Source organism: Stegodyphus dumicola, chromosome 2 (genome assembly GCF_044657685.1).
Source record: "Stegodyphus dumicola isolate Sdum_Otavi_A_Nest chromosome 2, ASM4465768v1".
Classification (NCBI taxonomy): domain Eukaryota; kingdom Metazoa; phylum Arthropoda; class Arachnida; order Araneae; family Eresidae; genus Stegodyphus; species Stegodyphus dumicola.
This window is the reverse complement of record NC_140769.1, coordinates 206021381-206037563: the sequence shown is the minus strand read 5'-3', so window position 1 is coordinate 206037563 and position 16183 is coordinate 206021381. Positions and strand designations below refer to the sequence as shown.

Genomic DNA, 16183 nt, shown 5'->3' with positions numbered 1-16183 from the left:
TATATGAAGCAATAGATTAATTTTCTTTTTTTAATGTTATGATTATTATATTTCACAATTAATTGCTTTTCTTTCAAACTTCATTAAAAGCCGTGCCATACATAAAGCTTTCTAACAGTCTATACATAACGTTCACCCTTCTTACAATAAAATTTCACGATAAAAACTCGCTGTTTCTTTGGGTAACGCTTCACATCGAATAATATTCTTGAATTGGAACATTTACCTGTTTTAAGTATGTAAAAATATCTTTCATTTTCTAAGAATAAAATGTTCTTTCGGACATAATAAATCTGGCAGTTTCAGGGAGACACCCTATCATTCATATGCCTTATCTAGACTTGTATCAACCTTCTCTGAAGATACTACATATTGCTTTGCAACCGCCTTCACTTATTCAGAGTCGTCTTATATACCAGGCCGTTTCAGTTTTGATCAGTTCATAATGATCAGTTTTATTTACAACTGTTCCTGAAAATTTTGCAAAGAAGCTTAATTTAATTAAATTAAGAGATAAATTTAATTCATGAAAAATATCTATTAGTGAATCCCGTTTTGAAATCCGATATGATAGATCTACAGTTCTTTGCGAAAAAAACTGCTGTTTATCCATGTAGATAAAATATACTTATAATCTTACTGTAAATTTGTTATTTAATTTAATGCTTTCCACAGATGGCTGACAGCGATCGCTATTATGATACAGGATCTGCTGCAAACAGCCGCTCATCGTCGTTCTCCAGTGGTCCAGGTGGTTTGCGAGGTTCACACTCTGATACCAGGTTGTACGAAAGAAGTAGAGCACTACGACGTAATTCATCGAGCAGTATGAGCTGCGTGGAGGCCAGTGATAGTTCAAGTCTCCACGACAGTGACAAAGCACATTTCTTAGTGAAGAAATTTCCTTGGAGGACTCAGTGGAGATCTTTAGATAACGTATCATCTTCTTGCTCATCAAGGAGGTAAGATTAGAATTCAATGCTTTTGAGTGAGACTTGTTTTATAAATAAATGAATTCAGTCTATGGTTTCGGTGCATGCAATGAAAAAAGGAAAAACATATAAAGTATTTCTCCCACTTTCTTAGCATGCCTTCGTAGTGTAGTGATCAGTACGCTCGGCGCGTATTCAAGAGGCCCATGGTTCAAGTCCCGGGGAAGGTGTTGCTCATTTTTCACGTTTCCTGCTTTAAAAAAATACCTAATGTCTACAAACAAATTCATTTGACTCTTCTGAAAGACCAGACCTTGTCTATTGTGGGTATTACACGCACATGGTTAGTCATCTGGTTTGTTCACAAGACCCTCAGACGTGAGCGATTCCTCCATTAGTGAACTCAATCAAGTTTGAAGTTTGTTGAAAAAATTTTGTACATCTTTTTTTATCGTTGTAGAGTATCCTTATGACCAGTTCTCAAAAAATGCAACAGTGAACGATGCTCGCTACTGCAAAACACTGAAACTTTTGAGCAATAAGATTAAAACAATTAATCTGGAACGTTATCTCGAAGCATCGTTCTTTTGCGGGAAAACGCGAGGCCACATACAGCACCTGACACTTAAAAAAATCCGATAATTCGGCTTAAATGTATTACACTACTCTTATCATCTCCCAACGAGTCTGGTCCAATAAAACATCCCACAAAAGGAAGCGCTTTGAATCGAAAGTGCAAAACGCATTTTCGTTTATGGCTTCATATACAGCCTGAAGAGTTCAATACTAAAGGAATTTACAGGTTATTATACCTACGAACAATCATAGATTATTCGTAGAATAAACACTACTTCTGAAATCACAATAAGCATTTACTCATCAAATAATCTGTATATTCACTTCAAGTTGACTAGATATTTGAGCTTTCTTTGGTAAAGATACCGAAAAATTGCCTTTATAAATTTAAACAATATCTAAATTGAAGCTCCCTAGAAATATATGTAAGCTTTCATCATAAATAGTTAAGGAATTTCCGCTATTTACTTATTCAGCATCTACTATTATGTTCCTTTTAATAATTAGGTCATAAAAACCCTCCAGTGTAATAAAGCTGAATGCTAGAAGTTCGGTTTCAGGTGAAACGGGCTAGCTGCATGTTGATTTTAGTGCCTTTTCTCCAAGTGTAACATGAATATGAGCTAGTTTTTTTAGAGATGTCGTTCACGAAGGCATCTCTTCCCTTAGATAGATAACTGTAGTGTGGTCCACCATACTCAAATAATCTAACCTAACCAAGTTTATCTTTAAATTCGGAAGTAACCATGAAAAATGAATCTTTCATCTCCCGAAACGACCTTTGACCGGCCGGCTAAAGCATTGGTAATTCACATTTACGTTCTATTATTGGTGCTTGAATGAGTTGGTTATCTGAAGTTGTTTATTTACTCTCCTCGTGGGTATCTGACATACAGCACGTTTTCCTTTCGAAGACAGTCGACTTCTGAGACAGGTAGTTTTCGTGTGCCCATAGAGCTGTGAGGCCGTACACGTACAAATATTTTCTGATTCCGGAGGAGACAATTCCGTCGTAATCGAATAATCCAACCCAATCATTTTATTTCTCCGGTACTGAGCTGAAACCTTTTTCCTTTAAACCTGGAACTGACGTAAACGTACATATCTTAATTTGAAATTTTAATTTTGAAAATTCTTGATGTTACTTTTATTTTTCAGTGTTGCAGCATTTGTAATTGTTTAATTTTTTACTGCTTTAACATTTCTAATTGTGCACTTTGCCTGCTGAAACTCTGTTTCAAATTTTTATTCTGGTCTTTTAAGTCCTATCTTGAATCATTTCTTCAACCATAACAGTATCCCAGATGCCTACAGACTCCTCGTCACACACTGGTCTCTTAAGACTTCCCCACTCTAGAGAGCTCAAGAGGACTTTTGACTCAAACTTTTACTCCAGATAAGGCAAATACATACAGTTAGTCTAGCTGCTAAAGATACAAGGATTAATATAGATTTATTGCAGAGAATGCCAAGTGTATCTTTCAAAATTGATAGAATTTGTGATGGTGCCTTCAAGTCTAGAACCCAGATGGTCCAACATCCAACAGCCTTTCACTGAAAGATATGACTTAATTTAAGAATACTACATAAGAAAAAGCAAACTAGAAATTCAGAAAAGAATTAGATGCATAATGTATAAACTACATAAATCTTCATTCTTCAATTAAATATGAAATTTTCGTGAACCGCAAGGAAGTTAATTACTCTAGACAGCTTCTTCTTATGTAGCCCATAATTAAAAGTTTCTTCGCGTTATCTTAGTTGACATCACCAAAGGAAGAGAGTTTCTTCACACGCTTTGAAGTACAGTAGATTCTAGAATAATATAAGAAACATTAACATCCGATGTGTAGTATTTTATATTAAGTCATCCAGAATATATCGGAAAGCATTTGTAATTAGTAAGAGCTTCATTCGGATACCTGTCTCAACATTTTCTGCAAGACATTTTAACAGAAATTTGGGTCTAAATCCTACTTCACATACTTCCCACCATCTAGTCTTATTTCGTTGTATTGAACTTATAAAACTTTGCTTTTGTTATTATAATCGTAGTTTTTATGATGAAGATTCATTCCATTACATCATCGACTTTGCAATGCTGCTATCTTACTTATCTTACGCTATTATATTTAATAGTCTATGTTCAATCTTACTGAACATCATACTATGAATTGGTAGTATGATTTAACTTTCTTAGGGAAAAACTCGAACCCTGAATTTCCTCGAATCCAAATTCGGAAGGACTCTCGAATTTCAAACCTTTCGTTTCTCTTAAATAAGGACAGAAGAAGGAAATGAAGAAAACCTTTACTTATAACTTAAAAGGTTTTAAGTGAAGCCCAATTTAAAATCTGCCTAAACAAATTTTAGAATGCAGTTTTAAAAAATATAGCCACGTTTGTTGAAAAGGATTAAGAAATTTATGCAGACATGGATCCAATTGGTAGACAACTAAAGTAATGCATATGAGGCAGCATTTATATACCATGACATGAACTGCTAAAAACATCCGGGACCAATTAGTAGTAGGTTAATTATGTCAAGAATTAAGACAATACAGAAATTAATTTCAAGAATTTTCGAGAAAGTGCGTTGCATCGATTACTTGAAAATCCCAGGAGATTGGCACAGCTAGATGACTAGTTTAGTATTGTATCGGTATGACTCTCAGAGCCGTCACGAGACAGTATTATGATTCAAACTCTGCAGGAATTTCAGCAATTGTGTTTACCTTTTAATGAAAGCTTGTATTAAGCTAATGTTTTGAATTAAAACATTTAACCGTTTTTAGGTTTGGTTTGAAATATTCGAATAATGAGAAACGCGCTAAGATTCGAAATTTGAAATTTCAGGTCTTTTAGAAGAGTCATTGAAAGTGAAGATTCGAATGTCACACCTTTAGAAAAAGTATACATACATATAAACGATAATTCAGATCACATCCAATAAATTAGATCAAACTCTTGAGACTTGATTTTATCTCTGTATGTTAATCCTCATATAGTATGGGAAAAAATGCAAAAAGCAAAAAGCGCAAAAAGCGCGAAAAATCAACAAAAATTTTTTATGCAAAAAGCGCGAAAACTCAACTGTATCCTCTCCAGGATTTGATCCAGAGATCCTTCAATTATTAATTAACTAATTCTTTATACACGGCAAAAAATACAAAAATTTACAATAATTCTTCATATTCTTTTCTATTTATAAAGGTTGACTGAGAAGAAATATGAGAAACAGTCCTCAAAATCCATTAGGTGATAAAGTATTATTCACCTCTTTTCTAGTCTGAGTACTACTGTAGAAACTATCAGCCGCCTGGACGGGTTAGTTAGTGACGCTGACTGCCGTACCGATGGGCCCGGGATTGAACTCTGGAGAAAGCATGGATATTTGTAAGAATATAGTATCTACGCGGTAAGGGAGCACTCAAAACAAACGGCGAGCCGAAATCCTCTCGAAACATTGATGGTTGAGGAGAGGTAGAAAATCCTCCGACCGCCCACGGGGCATTCTCGAAATTTCAAACTGGGGCGGAAGCTTAACAACTAGCTAGATAAAACAAACCTAAATAACCTATAACACTACAGAGGCGCAGGCCTAGTTTCTACCCATACCTGTAGAAGCTATCAGATTTTTTTTTTTTTTTTTATAACACGAAACGTCAGAAATCAACTGTGCCCTCACTGGAGTTCAAAATTGTAAATGTCCAGTATCTGGACGTTTTGATCCTTTACATGATGACAGTATACACGAAGAAATTTGATAATTCTTTACAAGCTTATTTTGAAAGTCGTTTTCCTTTTTCAAATAGCAGTTTCTCCTCAACGCTACTCTGTGTCATTTGATGTGTTCTTTCGAGAGAACTACATACGAGTGCAAAAATAAAAATCAACATATCAATTTTTCAAATTAGTTCAAATTTTTCCTTCAAAGGAAAGACATTTTGCATTACTGTAATAGGAAAGATTATTCAATCCTTTTCTGATTTCAGTTTGCTTCTGCTAAAATTAATTTAAACCTATCTATACGTACTAAAATAATTACCTATAATTTTATATAATCATACTGATTGTATAAAACTGTGAAATTTTCGTTACATCAAGCTTTTCTGACCATTCACATTTTTAAAATGATATAAATCTGGACTTTCGACTTTTAAAAAATTTAGTTGAGGCTTTTAAGATTTCTTGAATTGTAACACACTCACCCCATTTTCATTTTGTACAGCGACCACGTAAGTGCTTAATTTTGCAGTCAAATTAAAGTTGACATGAGTCAGGAGTTGTTCTTCGTAAGTAAAAGAGTTAAATTTCCAGTTTTATTGTATCCAGGAGAATTAATTTTATGAAAAAGTCTTTAACTATCATTAATTAAATGCGGTTAGTTTGCTTGTTTATTCAATTGAATACGATAAATCAACTGGGAATTATCATTTCAGCGTTCGTGTTGTTTCGTGAATAGCTTATTATCACATTTCAGTGCTGTTTATGCTAACGTTTTCTTTTTGTTTGAACCGATGGTGCTAATCAGCATTGAAATGAAGCCAAAAGATTCATTTTTATTTTGTATTTCATTTTTATTTGATGTTATTGCGATCGGTTCATTCACTTCGATTGAGGCAGCTCAATGCATCTATATAGGATGTCTTCTTTCTTCCCAGTCTTCTTTGTTAATATTAAAAGATTAACTTTAGATTAAAGTGTTTGTAAATTAAAAGTAAAAAAATACTTAGATATAGAAGTACGACTAAAAATTACTCACGAAAATATATTCGCCATCTGATAATCCAACACCTCTTTATATTATTTTAACCACATACAGATTGTTCGTCACTCAGGCATTTTAACATATTCCAATTATCTGAACAACTACTAAGGCACTCTTTTTAACTCAGCAATAATAACGTCAATGAATGAATGAAATAACTTAGCTTGAATTGTCAATACAAAACGAACACATCATTACCTGAACTTTGTTATTATCAGTAATGATGATGTAATGCCAAATTCTGTAATTTAGATCGTTGGCAAAGTCTGCAATTACTAAAAGCTATTGGATTACGCAGAGAGATTACTGTAATAAAGTTCTATGAGTTTTGTGCTGACTTAAGAAATGAGGAATGAAGTTATTTTTAACGTACTAATTTATATTATTTATTCCAGTTCGGTGCTGGATGAAGACTTGAACAAAAGCCATTGGAGACATATCCGATCCTCAAATCGGGAAGAAGTATTACAACCTCAAGAAGAACTTTCGGTTAACCAACTGCAGCAGAGGTATGGCAGCTTCAGAGAAGTAGATGAAGAAGGGGAAGAACCCAGAGTTGAGTCTTCAGTAGACTGGAGTAGTCAGTGTTTAATAACACCAAAGCCTATCCATCTGGCTGCAATTTCTGATACAGAGTCAGAGAGAAACACGTATTCTCCTCATCCGTTATCCGGGTCAAGGAACTGGAATAATGCATCGCAAATGAAACACTCAAAAAACGTTTCCTCTTATCCAGCACGCGGCAAAACGAAAGGAAAGTTGCAGTATTTCAGCGAACGAGCACCTGATTTGACAACGCAATGTGGAAAGCTAACTGAAACTAACCCAAAATTTAGTGACGGAAATACCTCAGAGTATATTAAACCTTACATAAGTGCAACAGAAGGAAGCTTGGAATCACTAGACAAATATGAAACGGCTATAAGAGACGAAGATCTTACTTTTAGTGATGAACAAAACGAACGCCAGTATTACGATTGCACGAAACATTTAGAAACATTTTCGGAATTCGAAGAAGATCTGAAGCAAAGGAGCTCGAAACAGATACAGTCTAGTAGCCATTCATCCCCTCACGATTGCATTTCGGACAACATCGACAAGAATAAGGAGACAGCTCATCCTAGCACCAGTACTTCAGAATACAATAATCGATCCACGCCTGGATCTCCAGATATTTCCAAATATAAATACAAAGGTACAAAAGGATTTGGAAGAACAAATCGTTTAGGTTACTCTAAAAAAGAAGATGAAGAAAGACTTGATTATAAATCTCTAAGAAATTTAAACAATAACTCCAGTGTTAGAAATATTACTCCACAAGTTGAATTGTAACATTAGATTCTTAGATACTTATATGCTACTTTTCAGGTAATCATCACACGAAACCATTAGAGGAAGTTACGCAATTTATATTTTTCATATTCAGAAAGAAGCCATCCAATAATTCACTGCAATAAATATATTATGTAAAAATTTGTGTAATTTCATTTTCAGATTAACATTCAAAATTTTAAAAAAATCTTATCCAACATATTAGTACCTATCGTTATGATTACTATGCTTCACTTTATTAGAATACTAAAGATATATAAAAACTTTCCTTTATATCCTCACTACCATAAAAATTTGCGCACCAATAAAGACTTATCAGAATCAAGAGAATTTTATATTTATGAGTCATATGTGAATAAGGTTGCTATAAGTAATTGATTATAAAATCAAAGCAAATGGATCATTTATTATAACTAAAAATAATAAATGGAGATTCTAATACGCTATTGATGTAATTGTATCATGAACGTACGATGCAATACAGCGAGATTTAGAGGCACACAGAATCCTTGGCTATCCATCTTACCACCTCTAATTACAGACATGCTTGATCGGTGAGAAATCTGGGCATCAAACAGGCTAGGAAAGGATGATAATATGGCGCAGTGATGCCCAGAACATACTGTTGGGTTGTCATGGCACTATGGATCAGTATCCCATACCATCACATCAGCTGAGATAGCTTATTCCGCAGTAAAGCGAAAGTAGGGCAGGTGTTCACTTGTGGCTTCCAAGCACTAAATGTTATTAACAGAGCCCAAACTGAATCTTAGTTCATCGCTGAAGGCAACCTGTTTCCATTCAGTTGCGGTCCAGTCCCTTCGAGCGCTACAGCACTCCTACCGGAGGCGATAATGGGCAGATATGTCATTGGCAGAATCCGAAATGAACACCAGCGGTGCCAAATACCTTTAACCAGGCGACTTACGGTAGGATAGACTCAGGGGCCCATATTGAAAGTGCTGCCTGTGCCCGGATGGCTGACAATGATGCAGTTGGAGTTGTGTGTGCCTATCAAGTGACTGTTTTAAAGAGTATTGATCTGCCGACGGTATTCTGAGTCTGGCCGCCGTGTATGCGACTTGTCTTATGTCCACTAGTCCCAAAACCTTTTTACAGTCTTCAATCTATGGCCTATGTGGTGTAGTCTTCAATCTACGGCCTAGTATGCGGCGGGCTGCTAGCCGATCTTAGCACCCGCCTTCCAAAATCTCTGAATATAGCACTGAATACAGCATCCGAGTTCAGATGCCAAAACCAGCAGACAGAGTAATTGTCATTTTTAATAAATTAGCACACATTCCTAAATTCTTCAGCTAGGCCTATATCATTTGGATTCATATTCTTTTGTTGCAGTTATGAAATAGGAAATCAGTTTGGTGCTTTATAGTCTCATACCCTTATTCGCAAGCTGACAGTAATGCTTTTGTAGGTATCCAGCAGTTTTTGTCTTATCTTATGAAATAATTCTTTCATAGTATTGTTACGAATTTGGTATTTAAAAAGCTAATATTAGTTCAATTATAAATTAATTGGTTTTATTTCTCGCGCAGTGCAGCGCGTGACGAATATTAAAAGAAAGCTAAGCCGGAAAATTGAAAATACAAGAGCGCGTGCATTAAATAAATAAATATCTCTTTTTGATTTCGAGAAAGTATTGGAAAATTCTAGCGCGTGATTTTAAAATCTTATAAAAGGAGGAAAACATCTCAGTTTGTAGTAGTTGCTTAGTTTGTTGTTGTTTAAAAAAAACTACTGTTGTTGATTGTAGCGAATTCGTGGGTTAGCGTTCTTTAGCTGTTTTGAATTACGTTCTATTGGACATTTGAGTAGTTAAAAGAAAACTACTGTGAGATATTGTAATACTGTGTGATAATTTGAGAAAATTTAAGCATTTTTGTTGTGATAATAATAAATTTTTGTTCATTTTTTTTCATCGGACTTGTGCATTCATTTCATAACGAACCCGTACGCACGCAACAATTTTTGGTGTCAGGAGTGGGATTTGAATGCCAATAACAAGAGCGATGGAAGAACAATTCAGGCAAATGATGACTGCATTTGCTGCTTTCCAAGAAAAGATGGAAGGGGCCGTCAAATCCGTTAAGGAAGAAATGAAATTGGGCCAGGAATCCGTTAAGGAAGAAATGAAATTGGGCCAGGAATCCGTTAAGGACGAAATGAAAGCCGTTCAAGCTGGTCAAGAAAAGATTGAAGCATGTCAAGAAGAAATGAAAAGAGAAATTACCTGCATAATAGAAAATAAATTTGAAGCTATGGAAGGCAGAATTGACACAGTTGAAAATAAAGTTGGACAAATTGAAGAAAAAGTTTCTTTCGTAAAAGATCAAATTGAAGAAAGAGTTTCTTCGGTGAAAGAAGAAATAGAAAAAAAAGTTTCTTCTGTAAAAGAACATATAGAAGGGAGAGTTTCGGCTGTGGAGGAACGAATTGAAGGAAGAGTTTGTGCCGTCCAACACCAAGTCGAACAACAAATTGATGAGAGAGTTTCTGCAGTTGCCAAAGAAATGGAAACGTTAAAGAAATTCGTAGCGACGGCAGGGAGCAAGAATGATGATTTTAAATTTTTACCGATGCCTGCTCGTCCATTTCTGAAGCTATCCACATATGATGGGAAGACATCCTGGCAAGTGTACAAGACCCAGTTTTCTATCGTTGCGGATGCGAATGGATGGGATTCCCAAGCTAAGGCCTGTCATCTCGCCGCTTCTTTAAGAGCCGACGCAGCGGATATCCTTCAGACTCTTCCCGAAAACAAAAGGTTAGATTTCGAAGCTCTGTCCGGCGCTTTGGCGAGAAATGTTTAAAAGATTACAGCAGGCTTCAATTAAAATCCCGTCAACAGAAGCCCACTGAATCACTTCAGGAGCTCGCCACGGATGTTGAAAGGCTGTCACATCACGCCTTTTCGGAGTGCCCGACAGAAACAAGAGAAATCCTGTCGCTGCAATATTTCATCGACGGCATCCGGGATCCTGAAATACAAAAAGCTCTTCGAATGGCAAATGTAAAGGACATAAAAAGCGCTCTGTTGTACGCCATGAAATTGGAGGCAGCCCAGCAAGCAACTCTTAGAGATCGCTACCCAGTCAGAGCTGTGCGAGTCCACGACCCAGGGGACCAATTGATGGCTCGTTTAGATGATTTATCCAGACAAGTCGATGCTTTGATACGGAGTAGCAGTGAGAACAAAGTGGCTGTAAGATGCTGGAGATGTGGTTCTGAAGGTCACCTACGACGGCATTGCAGAACACCCCAGGGCACGGATAATAAAACGGATGAGTTGACAAGACCAGTGAATGCTTTAAGACGGAATAGTGGTGAAACGAAACCGACCCTAAAGTGCTGGAATTGCGGTGTTGAAGGCCACCTACGAAGGAACTGCAGAACTCCCCAGAGCACGGAAAATAAAGCATACGATTTAAACAGACAATTAAATGCCACGGGAAGGAAAAGGACTGACAAGAAACCAAAGTGCTGGAACTGTGGAGCTGAAGGCCACGTAGGAAAGAATTGCAGAACACCCCAGGGTACGAAAATTGAGACAATTTCTGAGCAACGACGCAGGAAACAAATTAATGACCATATCAAGGAACGGAGGTTGCCAGATAATGAGAAACCCTGTTTTAAAGCGCTTAAGATCTCTATAGTGAGTGGCAACAATAACGGACTGTCCATCAATGGGAATATCGATGGAGTTCCTTGCAATATGATCATTGACACAGGAGCTAATGTTACCATCATTAGGAAAGATTTAGCTGAACAGTTTAAAGATAAACTTATTTGGACGCCATCCTATGTTACCCTTCAGACTGCGTCTGGTGATAAGATCGACATAGCTGGGAAGTTAAACCTGAAAATCACGTTTGGAAGTGCCGCCTACCATCACACGGCATATGTGGCGGATATTACAGATCCATGCATACTCGGATTGGACTTTTTAAGGAAATACAATTTTTCCTTAGATTTCAAAAACAATAAGCTGCTTTCAGCATCTGATGGCATGACTATCCATCCTCAAAAGGGATCCTCGCCTGGAAATGTCGACGCCTTGTCCGAAAGATCGAGCTCGGGAAGCTGCCGAAATCATATCAGGGTCGAAAAGAAACGCAAGACTATCAGCTATTCTCCATCTCAGAAGTTCTTCGGTCAAGACCTTCGTCTGCCTTGTGACCGCCTGTTTAGTCTCCCTACGGATGCGCCTTCATCGCCTGAGGAACACATCCAAGATGCCCAGGCCCGGTTTGAGGGGATGCACCGTTCTGCACGAAAGCGAGTCAACTTGGCGACGGAGAAAACGAAGACCAGATGCGACACAAGAGCTACTAGACATAGATCCAACAAAGGAGACAAGGTGTGGCTGTGGAATCCGACTCGACGGAAAGGACTTTGTCCGAAATTACAGTCACCTTGGGATGGCCCGTACACAGTCCTAAACAGGCTGAATGACGTCGTGGTTCGGATTCGTAAGTTTTCGAACTCTAAACCTAAAGTCGTTCATTACGACAGGTTAGCACATTACTATGGCCATAGTACATAATGTAAATAATTGTAAATAGTATAAGACCATGGTCCTTTTTGTTTATAAATGTGTATTTGATTTGATTTGTATTTAGTATTTGATTTGCATTTAGTATTTGATTTGTATTTAGTATTTGATAGCATTTGATTTGTTCAAGTTAGTTATTGCATTTATTGTTTATATTGTTTGATATTGTAATGTAATGTTTATGCCTCAGTTGCATTTATGCCACAGTTGTAAATTTAGCTTCCTGTCCAGGGATTCTACTGCCCGGGACGTGCAGTCCTTGGGAAGGAGGCAGTGTTACGAATTTGGTATTTAAAAAGCTAATATTAGTTCAATTATAAATTAATTGGTTTTATTTCTCGCGCAGTGCAGCGCGTGACGAATATTAAAAGAAAGCTAAGCCGGAAAATTGAAAATACAAGAGCGCGTGCATTAAATAAATAAATATCTCTTTTTGATTTCGAGAAAGTACTGGAAAATTCTAGCGCGTGATTTTAAAATCTTATAAAAGGAGGAAAACATCTCAGTTTGTAGTAGTTGCTTAGTTTGTTGTTGTTTAAAAAAAAACTACTGTTGTTGATTGTAGCGAATTCGTGGATTAGCGTTCTTTAGCTGTTTTGAATTACGTTCTATTGGACATTTGAGTAGTTAAAAGAAAACTACTGTGAGATATTGTAATACTGTGTGATAATTTGAGAAAATTTAAGCATTTTTGTTGTGATAATAATAAATTTTTGTTCATTTTGTTTCATCGGACTTGTGCATTCATTTCATAACGAACCCGTACGCACGCAACAGTATACAAAATTACGAGCGGAAATCCAAAAATAGCCGAATTTATTTTTAAGCAATTAAATTATAGATTACACTTTATATACTCTAGTCCATTTTTAAGTGTTCGCCACCCGCTCCACATCGATACGATTTTCCTAAAGTTTTGCTTATAGCAGGGAACATGGAAAACGTTATGGAATGGTTGTCATCAAATGTTATTCAAGCCAAGCAACGTATATTCTTGCATCTCATTTAAACTCTCTGAATTGTTCTATGAACTTTCTTATGTATGGAAAAAGCAAGTCATATTGAGTAAGATTTAAAAGAAATGGGAGGTGAGAGAAAACACCTTAGTGGTTTTTCCCAATAACTGTCCTAACTAAAAAAGTTTCTTCAAAAATATGTGAATGGGTAATTCGACGACCTGTTGCACTTTCCCAATATTTTCCTCATTTCTATTCGTCAATCGATATCACAAAACTTCATTTCATATATGAATGTTTGCGAATCTGGAAAAGCCCCTCGTAAACTTGTGATTTACTCAAAGCACCATTTCTGAATGTTTGAGAAGCATAACAATGGGCTCAGCTGCAGCTTTTCTCAACAAAAATATAATTTCAAGCACATTCAAGTCTTTGCGATCGCAAGATGCTCTGCTCAGAAACACTCACAAATCACCACTGAGGATGAATCGCTAATGATGACTCAGATTATTGCCACTTCCAAACAGATATAGGAAATCGTAAGCTAATAAGACGACGTGATCCGCAATTGCGAAATGGTGCAATTAATGCACCCTAGTTCCGATGAAACGTTTATTGTCCATGAGGTCATTAACACTTTCTAATGGCTGAGAAGCTTCGGCTTCGATACCCATTTCATTGAGCAATCTGCAATCAGAGAACTGAATGAGCTGTGTCAGTGTCTATCGTGCTTCCATTGTTTCAGTCCATAAACTTTCTACAAGCTAAAATTTTATTCAACTAGAATTATTGAAATTAGAATGGAAATTAGAATTCGAAGCACACCCTGATGCAGCTAATAGCAGCAGTTCAGCATCCATACCAGAGAAAAACATGTAGATATATATGTGATGTACCAGCTTTTGTTTGGAATAAATAGATTAGTGAAGAATCATAGATGTAGTCGTAGCTTAAATTATCAGACGATAAGTTTAAAAAAACAGGATCCATTTATATTCAGGAGAAAATAGCGTTACAAAAAATTAAGATCTCCGGAGTAAATAAAAAAGAACTACTAATAACTTTTTGTATTAAGTTTACTGCATTGTTACATTAAAGAAAAGACCCCAATATTCCTTTGCGAGTCCTTTTATAGCCTCTGGAAAGGCGAAGCTTCCAAGAAATGACGTCAGCCTCGTCCGCCATTCCAGTTCGCTTTAAATATTTCCAGAACATTCTATAACTCTACGCGTAGAAAAGGCGGGAAAAAACAACTTGACTACGGGGCTGAGGATTTAATTCCACGTACTTTCAAATAAGAGACTGTCGCCATTAAAAAATGAAAAGAACATACAGTTAGAATTTTAAGTGTATTCTTGACTATAGAATTTTATTATTACATATATTATATACAGTTATGATTCTCACGGTTTTTTCTTAGTCGCGTTTTCCAGGTCAGCGGTCGCCAACCAGTGGTCCGAGAAAACCTTTTCATGGTCCGCAGAAAAATTGAGACATTATTTATATTTTTATGAAGATTCAGTTTAAAAAATGACGAGTAACAAAACCTGTTATGGAATATGGATTATACTTTTTTTTTAATTTTAGCTATTAATTTTAGCGAAATTCCTTCTGAAGTTAGCGACGTTTTAGCTATTTTTGCAAATGTATCTAGCGACATTTGCATCCATGGATATGCTGCTGTTATCAGTAATAGCGCGAACTGAAATTCTCTTTGCTTTTGAATTACAAATATATGCTATTGTAGTCGTTAATAACAGTTTTTCTCGATGTAAATAGGCAACTTGATGGATTTTTATGAGAACCATCTCTATTCTTGTTTATAATTTCATCACTAGAAGTTTCCGTTTTTGTTTTGTCTAACTGTTGATCGATGGCGCCATTGCGGAATAAAGGATGATTATTATATTTACAATAATTAATAACTGGCCGCAAAACACTTTTCAGTTTATTGATATTGCTTTACGCTTGCCTGTTTGTTCTTGCTTTTGGTGAAGCTCCTTTTCAGTGATGTGGAGATGTGAAGCTTGCTGTACAACACGGATGTCAAACTTGCGGCCCACAACAAATATTTTTGCGGCCCGGCCAATATATCGGCAAATAATAATATATAATAATACAATAACATATCGACGAAGAAAAAAATGAAATGTTTACTGCTAAGTAATTAACGATAATTTATTCAGTGTTGTTAGATTACTCACAGCGAGCTGACACACACACTACTTAAATTACAAATGCGTGTGAGTAGCTTGCGTTCAGCTTCCTTCGGCTTTTGGGGGACACGTGCACTCAGAACTTGTACGAATCCCCCGATAGGCGAACTCATGGTTTCAGTTTTCCAATCATAGTTTTGTACGATATATTGGTGCATGCACTTTGCTTTATTATTAATTATTACTTAATTCATATTGTTACGGATTTCATAGTTATTTATTTATTTAGTTTTTTTTCATTTAGAATTGTAATTAGATTTGCTTCATGTTGCCTTAGCAACGCAGACGATTTTTGAAAAGACAGCTGCGTTGGAAGATTAAAAATAGAACAGCGCGTGCATGTAACACCTAATAAATAAATATCTCGTAATTGCTGTTGCCATCCACAAAAATCCAGATATTTATAGATGTTTCCAGTATATTCGAAAAATTAATTATAAAGCTTATAAAAGCCGAGAACAAACAACTCATCTCAGTAGTAGCTGTAGTTCTAGCGAACTGTTTGTTTACTTAATGCTGTGATTGATTTGTAGCGATTTCGCTGTGAGATAGAATTAGGTTCTCTGTTTTGAATTGATTTTGCTAAACGTATGACATTTTGTGATATTGTTAGAATATTTTTGAAGAAATATTTCAGCATTTTGATTTATCTCTTGTGGAAAGAATAAGTTTTTGTTAACTTTTTAACGTTAACCGTGTTTATTCCAGCCCTTTGTATTCAGTATGTCTATATCAAAACCAAGTGGTAGTAAAATTAAACGAAAAATCACTGACGAACATAGAATATTCCAAGTAAAATGGGAATTAGAATATTTTTGCTGTGAAATAAAA

At 36.1% G+C, this 16183-nt stretch overlaps 1 protein-coding gene across 2 annotated transcripts in view; it reads left to right on the top strand.

The window, feature by feature from the left end:
- Positions 1 to 7751, top strand: part of LOC118192302 (uncharacterized) — a 128786-nt gene extending 121035 nt beyond the window's left edge. For both annotated transcript variants that reach the window (XM_035363243.2, XM_035363242.2), the window contains exons 16-17: positions 676 to 962; positions 6674 to 7751. In XM_035363243.2, the coding sequence (XP_035219134.2) occupies positions 676 to 962; positions 6674 to 7610 (1224 nt within the window). In that variant the 3' untranslated portion in view covers positions 7611 to 7751. The remainder of the gene's footprint in view (positions 1 to 675; positions 963 to 6673) is intronic.
- The last annotated feature ends 8432 nt before the right edge of the window (positions 7752 to 16183 follow it).